General features: G+C 35.0%; 1 protein-coding gene and 1 long non-coding RNA gene across 2 annotated transcripts in view; one reads left to right on the top strand and one right to left on the bottom strand.

Annotated features, from left to right (window-relative positions):
- The first annotated feature begins 4757 nt into the window (after positions 1 to 4757).
- LOC139431882 (uncharacterized) lies at positions 4758 to 5160 on the top strand. Its single transcript, XR_011641919.1, has 2 exons — positions 4758 to 4864; positions 4922 to 5160. It is a non-coding gene; the product is annotated as an uncharacterized lncRNA (long non-coding RNA).
- Positions 5161 to 10962: 5802 nt separating this feature from the next.
- The window catches only part of LOC139431881 (ras-related and estrogen-regulated growth inhibitor-like), a 70805-nt gene continuing 60539 nt past the window's right edge, over positions 10963 to 21228 (bottom strand). Inside the window, exons 3-6 of the mRNA XM_071200122.1 lie at positions 12790 to 12876; positions 12659 to 12733; positions 12149 to 12603; positions 10963 to 12094 (exon numbers count right to left, since the gene is read on the bottom strand). Of these exons, the coding sequence (XP_071056223.1) occupies positions 11711 to 12094; positions 12149 to 12603; positions 12659 to 12733; positions 12790 to 12805 (930 nt within the window). The 5' untranslated portion in view covers positions 12806 to 12876 and the 3' untranslated portion in view covers positions 10963 to 11710. The remainder of the gene's footprint in view (positions 12095 to 12148; positions 12604 to 12658; positions 12734 to 12789; positions 12877 to 21228) is intronic.

Raw genomic sequence — 21228 nt, 5'->3', positions numbered from 1 at the left:
AAAAAACAAGTTTTATATTTAGGGCATGTAATTTCGTCTGAAGGGATTCTTCCGGATCCAAGCAAAATTACTGTTGTTAGAGATTATCCTGTTCCAAAAGATTCAAACGAATGTAAAAGATTTATTGCTTTCGCAAATTACTACCGAAAATTTATTCCAAATTTTGCAAAAATTGCTTATCCTTTAAATAAACTAACGCGTAAAATGGTAGAATTTAATTAGGACGAACAATGTCAAGAATCTTTTGAAACCTTAAAAAACGCTTTGGTTAGCCCACCTATTTTGCAATATCCTGATTTTAATCCGTCAAACGAATTTACATTAACAACAGATGCGTCTGGTTACGCGATTGGTGCAGTACTATCAAATGCAGATAATAAACCAGTAGCATACGCCAGTAGAGCATTAAACAAATCAGAGATCAATTATGCAACAATAGAAAAAGAGCTTTTAGCTATTGTTTGGGCTGTAAAACACTTTCGACCATATTTATATGGGAAAAAATTTAAAATTTATACTGACCATAGACCCTTGACATATCTTTTTGGAATGAATAACCCGTCTTCTCGGTTGATAAAGTTTAGACTCGTATTAGAGGAATTCGATTTCTCAGTACATTACGTTAAAGGTAAAGACAATTCAACAGCTGATGCTTTATCAAGAATTGTTGTTAATTCTAATGATTTTAAAACCATCTCGGAGAATATTTTTGTACTTACAAGATCGAAACAAAAACTAAAACAAAATTCTGAAATGGATGAAGGTGTAAATGACGAAACTGATGAAGGGACTGGCCACCTCGGAATCGTTGAGTTATTGAAACCTCCACCAAATTCAATAGAATTACGGCAATGTAACAATAAACGCTTAATGGAAGAAGAGAAAGTAATTTATGATAAAAAACTGAAGATAATTTTTATTAAATCGAGTTCTCGATCAATTCTTGCCTTCGAAGCGGTGTTGAGAGACTTGAGTCACACGTGTGAAATAAATAATATTGCGCAAATATTTATATTAAAATCTCGAGATAATGATAAATTAATTAAGCGATTGTCGAAAAGTGTTACTTTACTAAACGAATTAAAATTACAAATAAACGTAATCAGTAAAGCATGTTATATCGATTGTAAGCAAACACGTCAATTGATATTGAATGATTTTCATATTCATATAACATTAAACGGTATTATTTATGGGAAAATCTAAAAGTTGATATAACAAAATTCGTAAAAAGGTGCGAAGAATGCCAACGTTATAAACATTCGATACCTCATAAAGAGCCGGTAACAATAACAACAACAGCTTCATCTGCGTTTGAAAAAGTTTATTTAGATTTGGTAGGTCCGTTAAATCAGGATGATGATGATAATCGGTATATATTAACCATTCAATGCGAACTCACAAAATTCGTAGAAGGATATCCTCTTAAAAACAAAGAATCCGAAACTGTGGCGAGATCATTCGTAAACAACTTTATATTAAGATACGGGATCCCAAATGAGATTGCTACAGATAAGGGAACTGAGTTTTTAAGTCAGGTGTTCAAAGAAACAGCAAAATTGTTAGGTATTAAACAATTAAATTCAACCGCTTATCACCACCAATCCCTGGGTGCCATAGAAAATAGTCATAAGCATTTAGGATCTTATTTAAGAATTCAAACATCAAATTTTTCAGACACATGGAGCTCGTGGGTACCGTTTTGGTGTTTTTCGTATAATAACAGTGTACATACCGAGACAAAATACACTCCTTACGAATTAACTTTTGGAAAAAAGAGTAAATTGCCAAGTAATATCTTAAATAATAATAATCAACCAATTTATAATTTTGATAATTATTGCAATGAATTAAAATTTAGACTCAAATCAGCTTGGAATAATGCAAAAGATCAGTTAATTGAATCGAAAATAAAAAGAAAAAGTAGGTTAGATAGGAAATCTGATATTGTTAGTTATAAATTTAATGATAAAGTACTATTAAAAAATGAGTCAACAAATAAATTAGACGAACTGTTCAAAGGTCCGTTTAAAGTAATTAAAGAAGACACTCCAAATGTAACACTGAAAATAAACAATAAATTAGTTACAGTGCATAAAAATCTAGTGAAAAGATATTTAAAGTAAAGACAAATAAAAATAAAAATTAAGTGATTTAAGTGAAAATTTATATTTAATTTTAAGTGCAATAGTTATTAAGGAGATAATAAAGAAAAACGGATTAAAGATAAACTAATAGGTCAAAATTTTTTCAAAAAAAAAAAAAAAAGGATGAAGATGTAATGGAATACAAGACAGGAAATGATTGCGGAATTTATGTAATATCGATGCGTGCAATTCGGAGGTGCATTGCACCTACGAATTGAGGACATTCAATAAAAATGTTGAACTTGCAAATTAGTTTATGTTTAATTCGAATAATATTAAGTTTTAAAATTTTAGTCTAGTATATGTAATCGTAGAGTAAGAATGAATAAATAGAACGTTATAATTTAAACAATCTTTCAATTCCATCACCATCTAATATTCAACTTATTGAGATAACCATCAACGGTTATCACAGTTTGTTATTGTTTCGCTCACTTTAATATCATATTAACTTTAAGTTATAGTAATAATAATAAAGCATTAATTAAGTTTCAAATATTTTTGCATTTTAATTGATAGGAACAGAAACAAATAAAAAGAAATATTAAAGTTTTATATCAATTGTTAATACGGAAACAATAATTATTTTATAACTAAAACAACATTTTATCACTAATACTGTGTACTGCTCATTTTCGCTGTAATACTTGTAATTTTAGTTGCTCTGTAGTATTTTTTTATTCTGGCTGTCTTAAATCTGTTGTTTACAATAACAATTCGTATTCCTAAATTTGTCTAGAAGTTTATTTGACTTATGGTATGCTAGAGTTTTTCATGGGTTTTCTTCTAGCCTTGAAGCAAATGCTTTACCATTGTACAAAAATGCACCGTTTTGCCATGAAAACGATTAAATATTTAAAAATTTATAGTTGTAAATTTTTGTCTATAAATATACATAGATTTCTTCTTCTGAAGTTTGCATTTTTATTTAATAATTTTTTATTAGTTTTTTTTAATAACAAGTCCAAAAAAATCACAGTTTTCATCTTAAAACTTGTTCAAGTTTTGAGATGACAATTTTTGATTTTTTGGAACTTATTATTAAAAAAAAATTTAAAGAGTAATGAGATTTTTATTTAAACGAGCATTCAAATTCCCGCTCGTATTTATCGATCGACTACACTACCGCCATCTACACAGTTTCAATTCTCTAGAGAGAGATAGAATATGAGGTCCAAATGAGAGCGGTATAAGTTAAGCATCTGGTCATCTGTGGTTAAAACGATGTTATCCAATGGCCATGCGTGGTTACAGAAAACGTTAGAAAGCATTGTAGTTAAGGATTTTCAACTATAGATGGTGGTTTTGAATTTAGCTGGTTTGCGCCGAATGGAAATAATTCTTCAAATTTCAGTTTTTTAATTAATTATTTATAATTTATTTGACGAAGGATACGGCGTACTGCCAACGATAATACTATTTATTGTACTATTTTTATACAATTTAATCAATGCCGGTATAACGAACCGCGGGTTCTGTTAGTAATATCATTGTCTTTAAATATTATAGTCTGCCAGCTGATTTAGTTCGATTTCTAATGCCCAGATGGGGTGCTACCAATATGTGCCCATTCGTTAAATTTTACTACACAAATACTACATTGTTACTTGGATTGCCTATAGTATATGTATGTTAATTTAAAAGTATTTCTAAAAACTTTTCTCCCTTATTGGTTGAATACATTTTCAAGTGGGAGTTGTTGACAAAACTCAAATTAAATTGTTAATGCAAACTCATTCATGTAAAGTTTAGAACTGTTTTTATTTTATATCAACTTTAAGGTATATATGTTGGAGGCAGATGACGAATTCGGCCCGTGGCCGATTTATTTAGACATATCGGCATATGTCTAAAGCTGTTACGTCACATGACGAAAAAATGATACAATCGGGATATTTTTTGCATAGTCGGGGCACCTTGCTTGCTTCATAGTGACAATGGCAGAGAATTTGTGAATCAAGTAATTACTAGCCTTGCAGATATATTTCAAGCGAAAATAATTCATGGTAAACCACGTCATTCTCAAAACCCAGGGGTCCATCGAGAGAGCGAACCAAGATGTAAGAGACATTTTAATTACTTCGATGCAGGAAAATGAGACAACTAAGTGGGCAGAAGGTCTAAGATTTGTGCAATTAAAAAAGAATAGATCATTTCACCGAGGCATCCAACGTACTCCATACGAGGCTATGTTTGGCATCCCACTTGTTAATGGCTTAAAAGATTCAAATCTTCCGCTTGAAATTGTAGAGAAGTTACACGATGACGACGACATTTATAGATTAGAAAGCAGTGTTGGTAGAAACATAGAACAGGTAGTATCTGAAAAATCAGATTCAGAATTTCAAAACAGTGATGTTGAGGAAGAATTGTTGAGGTAACCTAAAAAAACGCAGAGAATTTACATTGCTTATTATTATTATTATATGTTTCATTTTAGGAACAACGAAATCCGATTAAAATCAATAAATCAACATCGATCTCATAGTATTGCATGTTTAAAAAAGCAAGCAACAGAAATGTTACAGCAAAGTTGTTCCAATTTCCCAAAAATTGAAATTGGGCAGAACGTTTTAGTTAAGATTCCTGATGTCGACAGATGACGCTTAGCTCCTCGTAACATTTTGGCTGTTGTATTGTCCGAGAAAGATGATTTATACCAACTTGGTATATCAACTGGCGTCTTGGAAAAACTATATGCAAGGAATGAGTTCCAGGTATGTACTTAACTAATATTTTATATATTTAAACGGTAATAAGGTTTTTCTTTTCAGCCTTCTCAAACGAACTCATTGACATCGTCAGATGTACCCATCGAAAATAAACTAAGTTTGCGAACGGTGGCGGCAAAAGAATCAAATTCTTCCCAGGGGTTTGTAAGATGCAACTGTCGTAAACAGTGCAGTAATAAAAAGTGCAAATGCTTATTAAAGAACTTGAAATGTAACAGTAAATGTCATTCAAGTACTTCATGTCGCAATAAGTAATAAAATAAATATTATGTTAGTTCCTACATTGCATTTGTTTCTCATATGACCAAAGCTACAATTAACATTTCGGGATATGTTTAACTGCTAAAAACAGTAAAACGTACTAATAAACACACTGCACGTAAGTGATGTCCCTCATAAACATCCCAAAAGAGGTTATGTGTAGTTCCGATCGGATCGGCGCATTGTGCAAATGTACATATCGGGACGTGTTCAAACTGATATGGTCAGATCCCGATTGTATCATTTTTTCGTCATGTGACCTAACAGCTTTAGATATATGCCGATATGTCTAAATAAATCGGCCACGGGCCGAATTCGTCATCTGCCTCCAACATATACAAAATGTACAGTTGGTTGTCTATATTAAAACAAATCGAATGCAAATATAACAACACCCTTCATTTTTTATTATTAACTAATTTTTTTTTTTTTACAAATCTTTAAACTTATTTACAATTTTTCTTCCATATCTTGTGGTGTAATAATTAAAATTTTTAATGATTGTTAGCTCATCTTTTTTAGGAGATTTGGAATAGGTTTCTTCTTCATTTTCACCTTTTCCACGCTCTGCTTCACCACTTTCTTCTTCTTTTTGTTTTCTTACGAAAATATGTTTTTCATTTCGTCTATACTCGTTTCCTAAATCGTCTTGAACGATGTAAGACCTTGGTTCTTTAGTAGGACTTACGATTTTTCCTTTTACCAATGTATCATTCATCTTTTTTCTTAACATAATACTTTGATTATTATTGAAAATACTTTTTTTCGTTGATCTCTTGTGGTCAAATTTTTTATACGTCTGTTTGTGTTTTTCTAGATTTTTTATGTCTTCATCTATTGTATTATACGGTTTCAGTTGTTTTAATTGTATTGTAATATTTGTTCACAAGTTTTTACTGAATAAGATCTTTGCATTTGAATTCATTTTATCTCTTGGAGTATTTCGTAGATTTAATAATGCTAAATAAATATCTTGATTAGAGTCTTTACATTTCTTGAATAAATGTTTGATGTTCTTTACCGCGCTTTCAGTCATTCCATTAAATTGAGGATAATGCGGGCTTGATATGACCTAATTAAAATTCCAGTTATCTGAAAATTCTCTAAACAGATTTTATTTTCGTTATTATTGTGGTACTTTTTAAGTCATTAACTTGTGACGTCTCTATAAAATTAGATAAGTAATCAGCAATTACTACAGTGAAAGAAATGTTGTACGTATTATTAATAAACACCTTTTATTAATAGCAACTTCATTGTCACATTGAAATTTTCATCGATATTATGAAAATGTTATAGATTTTTCTTGGTGACTCTATAATGCATTTATCAATATTACAAATTCGATTTATTGAAATTGTGTACAAAAATTATTCTGGCAACAACCTTTTTAATTTGGGCGAAGTATTCAATCATTACATCAATGAAACTTTTCGTTATGCTGATAATAAAAATCAATAACACGAATTCGTAGTATTAATGTATACGTTTATTGGTCAATGAACCTTAACATACACATCGAAGAAAAATTGATAAACATAATTATTCACATTACGAATCCGATTTATTAATATTAATGTACAAATGATCATTGTCTCAACAAATTATTTTTTTAGGGAGACGTATTTTATTCATTATAATGACGAAATAATTTGTTGTGCCAATAACAATATTATTTAAGAACGCCAAGTTCGTCAAATTAATGTAATATTGATTATCGCAACGTACTAAACATTAAAAAAAAACTGAACGAATCCAATAAGTTATGATAATAAGGGACGAATTGTAACGTCCCTTACGAACCTTGTTTACTTGTTTCTACCGGTTTCTGCTTAATTCCAAGAATCATTTCTTTATTGTGTGCTAGCTCATTCGCGCAACGAAACTTCTGGGTGAAGTGAATTTAGTACTGTTTTGAAAAAAAATACTGTTTTGTTTTACATGCTACAAATTTAATAGTTAAATTGTTGTAGATTTATATTTGAGCTGAGATAATTTTTGATAAAATAAGTTTTGTTCTTCAAAGTGCTAAACTTTGCTTGTTGTTTCTTAAACATGTCTACTAATATTTAGTAGGATACTTAAATTGAGGTGCATTGATGACAATAACTTTTGGTAGGTATTTTAAGTTGTTGATAATAATGATTTGATCATTAACATATGATAATCTCTCTTCCGAAGATTTTGACTATGCTCGGAAAGCCTGCAGACAGTTAAGGTTTAGAGACCTTAAAACAGTAACCTCAACATCAGAATTACTTGAAAAATGGCCATTTTATAAAAGGCCATATGGGTTTAGTTTGATATAAACAATATCTCTTTCGTAATTATACCAGAAAAGCTTACAACATGTTATTTTACAGATTAACATGGACGTTACGGCAGGGTTTGATACTAATCACGATAGTTTGTTAATGAATTGGAAGCAATGTGAGGAGATAATTATGGATTCTACTAATACAACCTTTTGCGATGGCAATTGCCGAGAATATTTTTAAATTAAATTTTGAAGTTGCCGTCAAAAATCAAATGTATAACGAATAGATAATTCAATAGTTGTAGATAAAAGATTTTTTTTTGATTTTATATTATTGTATTAAAATAGCTATTAAAATATACATAACTTCCTTTTTTGAACTAGGCGTCATTTAGTCGGTTGATGTCGTAGTGGAGCGCTAGTGGTCTCGATCGAGAGGGTGGACTATAAAGTTTTGATCCGACAAAGTTGAGGTGCCATCATGCGTTGGAACAGTGAGAAGCGTGTGTTTTCCGTTGAGGCCTACTTTTCAAACGGATATTCTGTGATCGTAACCCAGTGCGCCTTTCGGAATCGCTTTAATTTAGCCCCGTTGGCCCCTGTCCCGGATCGAAAAGAAATTGTGAGGTGGGTCACTACGTTCAGACAAACTGCAAGTGCGACAAGACGAAGAACTGGAGTCCCATTAGAGCACCTGAGAACATTGAGGCGGTGAGAGCTTTAGTGTTGCGATCTGCACGGCTAGATGAGTTGGACTTAGGGGACATTTGGTTCCAACAAGACAGTGCAACGGCTCATACTTCAAGAGCGTCGATGGCTGTTTTGAGGGAACACTTCCCAAAACGCTTAATCTCAATTAGAGGCGATTTGGTCTCCCGATTTGGCCCCGAAATTGCCAACATAACCCCTGCTATACTGGCAAGAGTCATGACAAACACCAGAAATCGGTTTACTCAGTGTATGAATAATGGGGAACGTGACCTACCTGATTTGATCTTCAAAACTGTGTAAAACAAAACTTTATGTATGTGCCTACAGTATAAAAAACAAACAAAAATTTTCTGATTCATACAATAGATGTTATTAAGTTTTGAAAAAAGGAAGTTATGTTGCCGCACCCTGTATAAATTGGATTAAATCCAATTACTAAATTAAATTAACTAATGTTTACTGAGCATAGTTAAATTTTGCAATATTCCCTTAAACAGTGATTATCCTGGAAACGGAGAACTTTAGAGAAGATTAGTAGGTATACCAAATTTATGTAAAATAGTCTGAAAAATATTCGCAAAAAATATTAGCAATACCAGGTACAACCTGTTACAATATACTTCGTGAACCTTTAGTATTAGCAATTGTGTGTGTTGAATGAAAAATTGCATTTAAATTATAGATGAACGTGGGATGGTTCCCAACAAATCTTTCAATAAATTTGATATTTGTAGATATGAAATGTTGAAATAATTCGTGATTTATTATAGTTGGTGTAGATTTATATAAAGAAATATTTAAGCCGTTTAATTATTATTCAATTATTATTGCATAATTTAATACTATTATATAACATCACATTTATTGACAACAATTCTTTTTTCGCATGCATATATATGTGTATATCCATTTAAACATCAAAATATCCCGTCAAATGCTTTCCCCATATTAATTATGTAGACACTTAAATAATAGGTTAATTTATTTAAAAATAGGAGCACAAAATTCAATCTTAATGATTAGTCTTAAATCAAATTTGAATTTGGCTCCTAACTTTTAAACGAGTTGTGGATTGTACATCACATAAAAAAATTTTAATTTGGATAATATTACAACAATATCTATATTAGTGGATGAGTGGAACACATTATTATTTTCTTTTTAAAGCTCGATTGGCAAACAATTTATTTTTGCTTAATAACTTGCGTTATCTCCTCTCATCGATATTATTCAATTAACTGACGAAACTATTTGTCTAGGCGACTTCAACATAGATATGCTTAAACCCAATATGCCCGCGGTTGTTGAGTTTAATGGCACATTAGAGGTGTTTGGGCTGTTACCTCTGCCACTTTATTTGATTTAATTTTGGTCTCTAATGAAGACCTAATACTTAATAGTGGCCTGTTGAGTTACGATCTTTCAGATCACCCGTTGATTTTTGCTGAATTGAATATACCACAGGAGAATGTAATAATAAGTTGGTTTTTTATGACCATCTACAATCATTGCCCTGGCGTATTCTTTACGAATTACATTCCATTGATGATAAAATTCAATTTTTTAATGAAAATATATTAACGCTTTTGGACCTACATGCACCCGTGGTTGTCCAGTGAGGTTAGAGTGGCCATGCGAACCCGAAATAAATTCTTTCAAACCTTTAAACGCTCGCGAAGTACCTTACATTGGCAGCAGTATAAGTTAGCGCGTAACATGGTTACTAATATGCTTCGTAATTGTAAAAAAGACTATTTGCAAAAGTTTTTGGATACAGGTAGCGTGGCTGGGTCTTGGTCTGCGTTGAAGAAGACTAATTTGGTTAAATTCAAACATAGAGCACTACCTAACCATTTTGCGGATGCTTCTGTCGTTAGCGACTATTTTATTGACTCGATTCCCAACAGGAATAATACAGTTATTGGATATTTACATGGGCGTAAATGAAAACTTAAGTTGTTCTCTTAAACTGTCAACGGTGTCGGAGGATGACATTTTCAGTGCTCTGCAATCAATTAGATCTAATGCAATTGGATCTGACGAAATATCTATTAAGTTGTTAAGGCACTGTATGCCATTTTTATTGCCTTACATCACCCATATTATTAACTTTTGTATTAAAAACGGCGTTTTCTCTACTGCATGGAAACTGGCGGTTGTGCTTCCGATACCGAAAGTAGCGAATCCAATTCTCACGTCTGACCGTAATTTCAAAGGTTGTAGAAAAAATTGTTAATGTACAATTGCAACAACGCGACACGTCGCATGATTTTTACTTTGTTTTCACATTAGCACGGTACAGCGCAGCACAACTCGACACAGCATTTTATGCAGCAGACAACTGTGCAATATCAGTTGCATTTAGATTTCTTTGAGATGTGCACGTCCGAAGAAAGCTCTTCGTCGTATTCGGAAGAAGAAGTACTGCTTCTTACAACCATGTGTTTGGAACTTGAGAAACCTAAACGAAAAAAGAAGCGTGCTTGTTGGATGCATGACATATTTCGCGCAAGACTGGACGAAGGGGAGTTTCATACGCTATTCAATCGGTTACAAAACGATGAAAAAAAATTTTATAAATATTATAGAACGAACCCTGCAAAATATAATCAATTATTTGACATTTTTTTGATAAGGGCACACGTAGCCCTTATCAAAAAAAAATACAAAATTGGCTGCGATTTATTTTTGGCGTTGGAAGGTTTGAAAGAATTTCATATAAATTAGGGGAACTTAAATGGCTTAATACATATGTCTTATAGGAGACTTTTTCACAGTTGTGTATTTTACCATAATATTGTTCGAAGAGAAAAACCTGAATACCTGTGCCGCAAAATTCAGTACCGTACTGATGTTCACAATTTGAATTTGAGATTCAGGGGGACTCTATCACCGCCCTTTCACCACACTGATCTATTCAAGAGGAGTTTTCATTATCAAATTGTAAAAGTGTACAATAATCTACCCTATGAAACAATCCAACTGGCAAACATTTCCACCTTTAAAAAGTAGATTTTTGGTGACATATTCGACTAATGACAGCGCTGAAATGGCTACAAGTACGACCCAGTGTCCGCATTTGCTTCTTGTGTTTTATTTATTTTTTTTTTTTTCTTTTTCAATTATTATACGAGTATCTAGGTTTAAGTTTTAATTTTAAGTTGAGCAGTGCTTAGGCACTGAACTTCACCTTTTCATACCTTATACGTTATTTATTTTATGTTTCTAATATATTTAGTAACATTGTTGATTTGTATTGCATTAACAGGTAACAATAAAGTCACTATTATGTTAGGGATATTTTGTGTGCGGGAGATTTTGGGTTGGTAGTGCGGAGCGTGGGGTGGCAATGGAGTGATTCCCGCGTTCGAAATGTTCCGAGACGTTAGATAAAACGAACAGGTCTGAACAAGATCGAGAGAGTCGAACATGAGAGTTGGTGCGTGGCAGATGTAGAAAACGTGTATTGCGAGAAAAGACGGACAAAACGGGCGTGTTTTGAGAAATACAAACGCTGAACTAAATTTACATTAATATTATGTTTGAAGATTCAATAAAGTTGTTCTTTAGATAAATTTACGTGAGTGTATTTACTTTAATTATTATATACTCATTCGTCTATCTGCACGTGCAATTGGGTAAAATTCTTGTTGACTCGTACTGGGTGGTGGATATCTCCATCTCCATGTCTTTGGAAGATATCTGTCAGTTGAAGCTAGTTCTCGGAACAGAGCTTCAGACGGACTCAAACCGCTCTCTTTGGTGTTATTCTCTTCAACTTCGACCTTCGTCCATCGTCGATTCAAAAGTCTGGGTTTAGAAGGGCTTGGGAAGAAACCACTGGATGAAACCGTCGCCGAACATAAAAGTCGAATCGTATCGGGTGCAATTGGATCTTTGTTGTTGCTCCCGCTCTGTTTCAACTTTGAAGGATTCTTGTTTTGTACGCTCCAAAAACCACAAACGTCTCTGAAAACAGAAGCAACCTAAAAGAAAAAAAATTAAAATTTTTTTTAGAAATGTTGCATTAAAATTTTTACTTGATCTATACTCTCTCGAACGGAAATTTCATGAAAACAAACACAACCGATTTCTTTGCTTCTTTTTTGACCTTCCTCCAGCGTAACCATCCGACCGTTGATTTGATCGATTTTATTTCCGACTAAAACGACGGGAACTTCGGTAATACCCTCTTTCGAACCATTTCCTAATCTTTTTCCACATTTGTGGTAGTTTATCAAGAATTTCAAACGGCAACATTCGTCGAATGAGCATTTATCGGTCACCGAATACATCAAGATAAAAGCTTCTGCCCATCTTATGTTGGCCGCTAAAGTTAAAGATTCGCCATTTTCTTGTTCGATTTGTCCCGCGGTATCTAAAATCTCGAAATAAACCATTCGGTTGTCTATAACGGTATTAAAATTGTAGACTTTTTCCAATGTTGGATCATATTCACCGATGTAACGTCTTGTAATAAATCTAACAACCAGAGCTAAAATTAAATTAAAGTAAATTAAAAAGTAAAGATTGAGTTAACAAATTTAAACCTGATTTTCCAACTCCGGCTTGTCCTAAAACCATAACTTTTAAAGTTTTTTGTCGGGGATAGAGTCCTAAGTTAACTAAAAAAGATTATTTTAAGTCGTTTTAACGTAAATTATCGCAAAACAAAATTTACCTAATTTATTCATCATGTCACGTCGAAACAAAACGGTTCAGGTTTTCAAGCTCAATCGAGTGCTTCTTGATTGTTGTGTAATATTCTCTGTAAGTTTAATTACGAAGAACGAGATTAGAATCCGGACCAGAATAATAATTCGAATACAGTTTAATATTTCTAGGGAGAGTAAAATGGAAGAGATTACGTGAACCTTCCTTTATGGTTACGATACCAAAAAAAAAAAAATAATAAAAAGGGACAAAATCAATAAAACCAACTAAAACGGAATGAAATGAAGATTCGATCTCGACTTTTTTGTTTGAGTATTAGTGATGCTTTTTACAAAAATAAATTCCCAAAAAAAATTGTAATCGGATCTAGTTTCTGATTCTTTTTTAAATATTAATTTGCCAGGTGTGAAACCCCGCCGAGGTACGATTTCCGCACGTGCCGGTGTGTCCAGCAGAAGGCGTCGTGCAGGTGCTCGTTCAGCACCACAGGGAAGAGTGGAGGAAGACGAAAGTCCTCGACTCCTGCCCGAGGCTCAAGAGGTCGCGCTGGAATGAGAGGGGCCGGTGGGACGACTGTTCCAGCCCAAGCGAGAGGTATGTAAGGGAAACTGTACTCAACTCAGTGGATAAGTCTATTAACTGTTTACAAGTAACCCTGCAGCACGCTACGGCTGCCCTCAGCGGAACCTGGAGGAGTGTTACTTACTTTGCTCAGGGGATAGACCCAGAGCTTGCTTACTTATCAAGAATAACATTAATGCATTCTTAATCTCAGAGCATAGCGATCGCGATTGTATGGCTGCGGTTCTGAGAATCCAAGGTGAGAAAGGCTGGACAAAAGTTATATAATAATGATCTTCCCCCGGCCGCTATGCGACACGTAATTGCCTACAGCCAGAGGAATAACCTACAAGTGGTTATTGGATGTGACGCTAATGCACACCACACAATATAGGCAAGCACCAACACAAATGAAAGTGGTGAGTTGCTTTTTGACTACCTATTGGGGGAGGGGCTTACTGTTAATAATATAGGCGCCAAACCAACCTTTGTTACCAGAAATAGAGCAGAGGTACTTGACATTACGTTCAGCTCAATCATATTAAGCTGAAAGATAATCTCCTATCCTCTGAACCGTCGTGTTCAGATCATAGACATATTCAATTTAAAATTGACCTAGGGATGAAATCGGACTGTATGTACCGTAATCCCCGTAGCACTACTGGACTGATAATGCCACAGCGGGCTATTCCTACATTGCAAAGCGCCCCTCAAATATGGATTGGGGTGTGGCTCTTCACTGGCACATCCGTCGACCAGGCGATTCAAACGTTGAAGCTGTTCAAATCGCCCGGAGAAGACAATATCTTTCCTGCTATTTTGATAAAAATTTTCAGAGCGAGTATCACCTGGAAATATGTACCGGCAGAATGGATTAAGGTAAGGTTGTCATATATACCTAAAGCGGGCCGTTCGGTCCCTGCTCCTAATGCCTTTCCACCCATCAGCCTAACGTCATTTCTGTTGACATCCGTTGACAAAGTTCTGGAGCTTTATATCCGTACGGTGCCACTGGTATCCGGTCCACTGAGTCGCCACCAGTATGCTTATCAAGCGGGAAAATCAGCAGAAGTGGCTCTACACAACTTACTTGATAGAGTATGTAGGACAGTGCAGGATAAAGAAATCTTGGTTTGTGCGTTTCTGGATATAGAAGGTACGTTCAACAACGCAATACCACAATCTCTTGAAAGAGCTGCTCTTAACAGGGGAGTGGAAGCAACTATAGCGGGTTGGATCCGCTATATGCTTGATAGTAGAACAGTTTCTACTTCACTCTACGGTGATACGATACGCTATCTCCCGTGTTTTCTCCCCTGCTTTGATCCCTCTTGGTTGACGGTCTAATTGCGATAGTCGAAGCCGTTTTTGTAAAAATAGAAGCTTATGCTGATGACATTGTCGTTATAGTCAAAGGAACCTGTTTATCGAGGATATCTAAAGTCCTCCAGGTGACCCTAAATACCATTTCTGCTTGGTGTAAGGGAGAGAATCTTGCGATAAACCCGCAAAAGACAATTGTTGTGCCCTTCATCAGAAGACGAAAGGTGGATGGACTAATCCGCCCAACTATCCAAGGTGAAGAAATTCCTTTCTCAAAGGAAGTCAAATATCTAGGAGTAATCCTAGACAAAACTCTCTCATGGAATGGACATTTGCAGGGAATTTTGCACAAAGCTGTCTAGCTTTGTATCCTTGTAGATTTGTCGCAGCCTTTGTGGAAAAAATTGGGGTCTTACCCCTGAAAGACTGTACTGGCTCTATGTGACTGTGGTTAGACCTATGATTACATACGAACCAGCAGCCTGATATAGGAAAGTGCGACAGACTTCAGTTATCAGTAAACTTTCACGAATTCAACGAGTAGTTGGATTGGCAATCTCTGGTGCAATAAGCACAACGCCAACTCTAGCAACGGATGTTCTGCTTGGCCTGTCTCCTCTGCTTTTGCATATAGAGAAAGTGGCTAGAACTACCATTTACAGATTTAAGCAATATGCTCAAAACTGTTCCGACATGTCCTACCAATGGGGTGCAGAAGACATTATAAGCACTGATGCTGTGCTATCAATGCCGTCAGATTTGGAAGGATTACTATCAGTGATTAATACTCGATATCATATTGTACTGCCTGAACGACAGTCCTTGATCAAAAACGAAAATTCTCTGGTTCAGGCAGATATTTGTATGTACACAGATGGATCAAAAACGCCGGAAGGAGTCGGAGCAGGAGTATACTGCCAGACACCTCGAATTAAGCAAGCTTACAGCCTGGGTACGTTCTATAATGTATTGCAGGCGGAAGTATTTGCTATTGACATGGGTGCTAAAATTCTTCTTGAGAGAGGGGTGAAGAACATAACAGTACGACTTTTTTCAGCCAGTCAAGCCGCTTTCCAGGCGCTGCAAGCCGCGAAAACAGTGTCGTCTCTGGTTAATGATTGCAAGAGAACATTAAATACACCGAGTTGTGATAACAGAGTTTCTCTGATCTGTGTCCCGGGTCACTCTGGGGTTGCCGGCAGATGACCTAGTACGAGAGGGCAGCGCTAAAGTGTTTGTGGTGCAAGAACCAGCAGTTGGTGTATCATTTGCGATGGCCAAACATAAGATTGGACTGTGACATTTTAGGACATGCTCGTAGTAGCATAAAAGTTCTAATGGGTGTCTTTATTGGGCACTGCCGATTAAAAGCACACAACAAGTTGGTGGGTTTAGCCGACGATGTTGAATGTGGACTATGTGCGGAGGAAGCAGAGACGGATAAGCATGTTTTATGCCATTGCCCTGCTGTTAATCGTATCAGATTCTCGATTTTTGGATCGCTGATTATCTCCTCAAAGGATCTGAGTAACCTTTCACCGAGCTAGGTATTAATGTTCGTTAAGACTGCACGGTGAAATTTGATAACGATATCTCTCGGGGTACAATAGATCCTTAGGGTCGCGGTGCAAGGTTGGTTGGTCCGCCTACCCGATATGTAGTCTATGTAATGTAATGTAATGTAAATCTTAATTTAAATCCCGATGTGATGGATTTTCGACAATGGTGTTATTTAAAATGTTTAATATGCGAAAGAGTGCGTTGAATTTTCAACACGACTCGACATTATATCGACACTCGACAAAAAAGCAAATTTTAAGCCGGCTTCCTGAAAAGCGATATATATTACGCATTCACGTGAATTAATGACAGACGTGGCAGATATTAATTCACATGCTGTAACAGGACACTTGAGGAATGTACTAATTATAGGTAATTTTGGTAAGATTTCGGAATCTAATATAATAAGAAAACCTTGTAATAGTGTTTAGTTTTCGTCGAGATCTTTTATCGATTGAACTTCTTCCCTAAGAGAAATTGAAGCGTTTTCTTTCTATGGAAAACCCAACCAGCACCAACCAAAAAAAGATACGGTAGCTAAACCTACAGCCAACCGTATAACTCGTGATCGGTTTATTGAAAACCGCAACTTTGTTGCGTAAAGGCGGCATCTATAAAACAGGTAAATTGTGGAAAAACGTTGGTCGCACATTAATACAGCAGACAAATAGACAAATCACAATCGTTTGTTACAGACGTTTTTTTAAAAAACAAAAGACGAACTAATTACTTAAAACGCATAATTAATTTTTAACATTCCATGGTACTGTTAATGAACATGGATTGGACGAAACCCTCCTCTCCCCGCATAGTTCCTTCTGTTCCTTTTTAATTTATAATTCGCTTAAATCCTGGTGACCTGGCTCGGACACCTATGGAAAGAGGTCTAAAAGATTCCGTAATTTTTCCGCCTTTGTCAATTTGATAATAGAATAACGCATAAAACAGAGCGTAAAACAAGAGTTCGTGGAACTGCTTATGTCGGCATTTTCAGAATATTCGCTTTCACAGACTTAATTAGTTGAATTGTTTTAAAATGTAACAGGTAAAACAAAATTTGTATAAAAACTGCTTGGCAATAAATTTTGAATTCATTCCATCGTTTTACATTAAGGCAAAGTGTTTAAACTAAGTCATTAAATCATGGATACTCTAGTGTGACAGAAAAAGTCGAAATAATTTTTATTTATGGAGAATGTGGCAGAAAAGTTGCTGATAGTATAGCTTTGTATCGAGAACGTTTTCCTGATCGAAATACACCTTTGAGAAGTACCTTTTACAGAGTTGTGAATGATTTCACTAACACTGGAAATGTGGAATCAAGAAAAAAAAATCGGCGAGCAACTGTAACTACGGAAGAAAGGGAAATTGCGATATTACCTAGCGTTGAGGTAAATCCTCAAGCACTCGACGACTTGCAATTGACGCCGGAATATCGAAGACCAGCATTTTAAGAATATTAAAGCGCAACAAGTATCACCCATACCACATTTCATTGCATCAACAGCAATGGAGGTGAATTTGAAAATCGATTAATATTTTGTCAATGGGCACAAGAACGAATGCGGTTGGACTTCAATTTCTTTGGTAACGTGCTATTCTCGGATGAGTCTACTTTTACAAACAGTTAGCGTTATTAGCGTTGAAAATCCGAGATGGTTGCGAGAAGTAGAACATCAACGACCTTGATCGGTTAATGTTTGGTGTGGCATAATTTGGTGATAAATTGATCGGTCCATACTTTATTGATGGTATGCTGAATGGGGAGAAGTGCCGAAATTTTTTAGATGACGTCTTACCAACGTTACTTGTAGATTTGAGCAGGGCAGAAAGACAAAATATGTGGCTACAAAATGATGGGTGTCCAGCACATTTTTTACATATTGCATGTGAAGCTTTAGATCGGGACTATGCTGGGCGATGGATTGGAAGGGGAGGTCCAATTTCCGGGCCTGCCAGATAACCTGATTTAACATCCCTTGTATTTTTTTTGTGGGTGTCCTTAAGGATAATGTTTATCGCGAAGTACCGACTACGCCAGAAAACATGAAAAAGCGGATAAGAAATGCATGCAGAAATAGTAGCCAAGAAAACCTATTAAGATGTAAAGAAAGTTTTAATAGAAGGGTTAATAACTGTATTGAAGTGGATGTGGAAATATTTGAACATTTATTATAAATTTTATATTTGTTGTTGACTAATAGTACAGTTTAATCATTTTATTATAAATAAACAATATTTAAAACCATTTTAATGAATAAATTATTTAGATTTTGTCTACAAAAGATGTTTCGCCGTCGTACTGGCAAAACCACACTGTAATTTTTTTTTTTTAATTATTTTACTTTTATCGATAGATTCAGATTTTGCAATCAAAAACATAGGGTGCCATTTAAAAAATTGGTCGTGACCTTCATATGACCTTGAAAATAAGGTCAAGGTCAAAAAATGTTATCGTCATATGGTTTCCCCCTTCGCACAGAACAACTTTGATTTGGTTCATTTTACATAAAAATGAAATTGATTGAAAAATCAATCAAATTTTTGAGATAACCGCTTGCCTCACGTTAAATTGACTACCCTGTATTATATGTGCCAACGGAATCAACGGAATGGCAAGTACTCAAACGGGTGCTGTAATAAGACTCCTTACAGCATCGGATGCTGTAATGAGATTTTAGTAACATTTTTTGTAATTCGCGACGGTAATGAAAGCTATAACAGTACTCAAACGGGTGCTGTAATGAGATTCCTTACAGTATCTGATCCTGTAATGACTGTTAGTAACATTTTATGGAACCAGTTCAAGTTGGTGACATTGGGTCATTAATTCTTCTAGTTGTCAATGTGACAATGTTTGTCTATGGATGTTTAAACACTTTCTTAGCATCGAATACAAAGTCCACAATAATGAGGACATTGAACTCTGAGCAATTTCTCTTATTTTGGGAGGTGTACATCAGGTGAATACATTTTGTGTTTTGACAGTTTCTAATTGTCAATTCAAATTTCTATTTTCAAGTGTTACGGTGTTACCAACTGCTGCATACCTATTTCCCTACATTGTCAACATTTATTTTATTTTTGAGAAAAGAAAAAGGATAAAAACGCGAATTACAAAAATAGCATAAAAAACACGTTTCATAAGACTTAAAGCACTCAGATGATGAGGAAATGCATGTTGAAAAGATAAAAGATAACATAAACTTTTTACATCAGGCAATCAGTCTCAATGTTACACCTAAAACATTCAAAATAAAAACATCCATATTATTCAACGATCATTTAGAGGAGTTGGAAAAGAGATTAATTAGAAAAGGAATAAGATCACAATATAAACTACTAAACAAACAAGAAACCATACTCAAATTCATACACAGAGATCTGCAAAAGTATCTTCGTTATTTGGAATACGAAGAACTCGTGAAGAGGTTTAATGGAGAAATTTTTTATTCAACAATGAGAAACAAAGACAACAAGAAAAAAAACTTAAACGGTTGGCAGAAGAAAAAGTAAATACTCTTGCTCAAAGATCATCACATTCGAAGAATCAACATATAAAAAGTACTATATTTCAAAAAGATAAATTCTATATTAAAAGATTCAATATAACAGAACTACACCTAAATATTAATTTAGACTAACCCAAGATGACATTGACGTTCTTAAATTGGGTAATAAACTCTCATTGCTTAATAAAATAAAGCCTGTACACTTAGCAATAAAAATTGAATCACAATTATGTTAGAATCTCTCAACCGAAACTCTTATGTGCGAATGAATGAAGAGATCACTCGTTGTCAGGAACAAAAAAATATGTATTTAATCAATATAGACAAGATATATACAAGTGAGGTTAGGTTACAAGAATAGACTCACACCTAACAACCGTCCGGTTACGACTAACTGTTGACGTCGCTTGCTCGTGTCCCCACCATTTCAATCGTTCTCGAATGTTCTTTTGACGGTTTCTAAAACTCGGCTTCTCCTGACGGTTTTTCTCTCCTGAGAAAACTTTTTAAACTAAAACAATTATTATAATTTTCGTACACTCACGCACAAACTTTAGTTTAGGACACGTGCACACACCTATTCACAAACGTAGTCCCTCAAGGCTGCAGGAGTTTTCCGTTGCCTTCTCGCTCTTCCTTTTCCTTGTGCACGGTCCTCTTCTTTCTCCTTCTCCTCTTCGGACTCTTCATCTTGTCCTCGGTCGTCTTCTTTCTTCTTCTCCTCTTCGGACTCTTCATCTTTCTCACTTACGCCGTTACTATCAGTATCACTTTCCTCGTGATTTCTGTAGATTTTCAATTGACTTACATGGGCCGTTGCTGTCCACAATCTTCCTCCTATCTCCGGTAACGTAGTAACCCTATACGTGTCGTTAGGTAGGACTTCAATTATTGTTAAGGGTCCTCTGTACTTTGATTGTAGCTTAGTGGACTCTCCAGTTGGTTTTGGACAGGATTTCATTACTACAATGTCACCAACGGTATAATCTACTGCCCGGCAGCGCTTTCTGTCATACTGCCTCTTGTATGATTCCTGTGCCCTCTCAATGTTTCTTTGAACCATTTCCTGAACGTCACTAATAGCATTGTCTGTCTCATTAATCACTCAATTCTCGTTCCAATCTGGCATCAATAAAATGTGGAATATACCCAAATACGGCCTCGTACGGAGCATACTTCGTGGACTTGTTTACCGCACTATTCATGTTTCTCTCGACTAGTGACAGAGTGAGGTCCCAAGCATCTTCACTTGCTGCCGTACTGATCATAGAATTTACCAACGTTTCCATCACTATCTCAGCTTGTCCATTTGCTTGTGGATGTCGAGGTGAAATGTAATTTATGTCAGTACCATGTTTCGTACAGAATTCCTTGAACGCCTCAGCCGTAAAGCATGTTCAACGATCCACCACGTACATTAAAGATATTCCAAAATCATTAATAAACTTTTTAACGCATTTTATAGTCGTTTGAGCTCTAGTGTCTCGCGC

Source organism: Onthophagus taurus, chromosome 11 (genome assembly GCF_036711975.1).
Source record: "Onthophagus taurus isolate NC chromosome 11, IU_Otau_3.0, whole genome shotgun sequence".
Lineage (NCBI taxonomy): Eukaryota > Metazoa > Arthropoda > Insecta > Coleoptera > Scarabaeidae > Onthophagus > Onthophagus taurus.
Note: the sequence above shows the minus strand (reverse complement) of the source record. Positions and strands in the feature narration are given on the sequence as shown.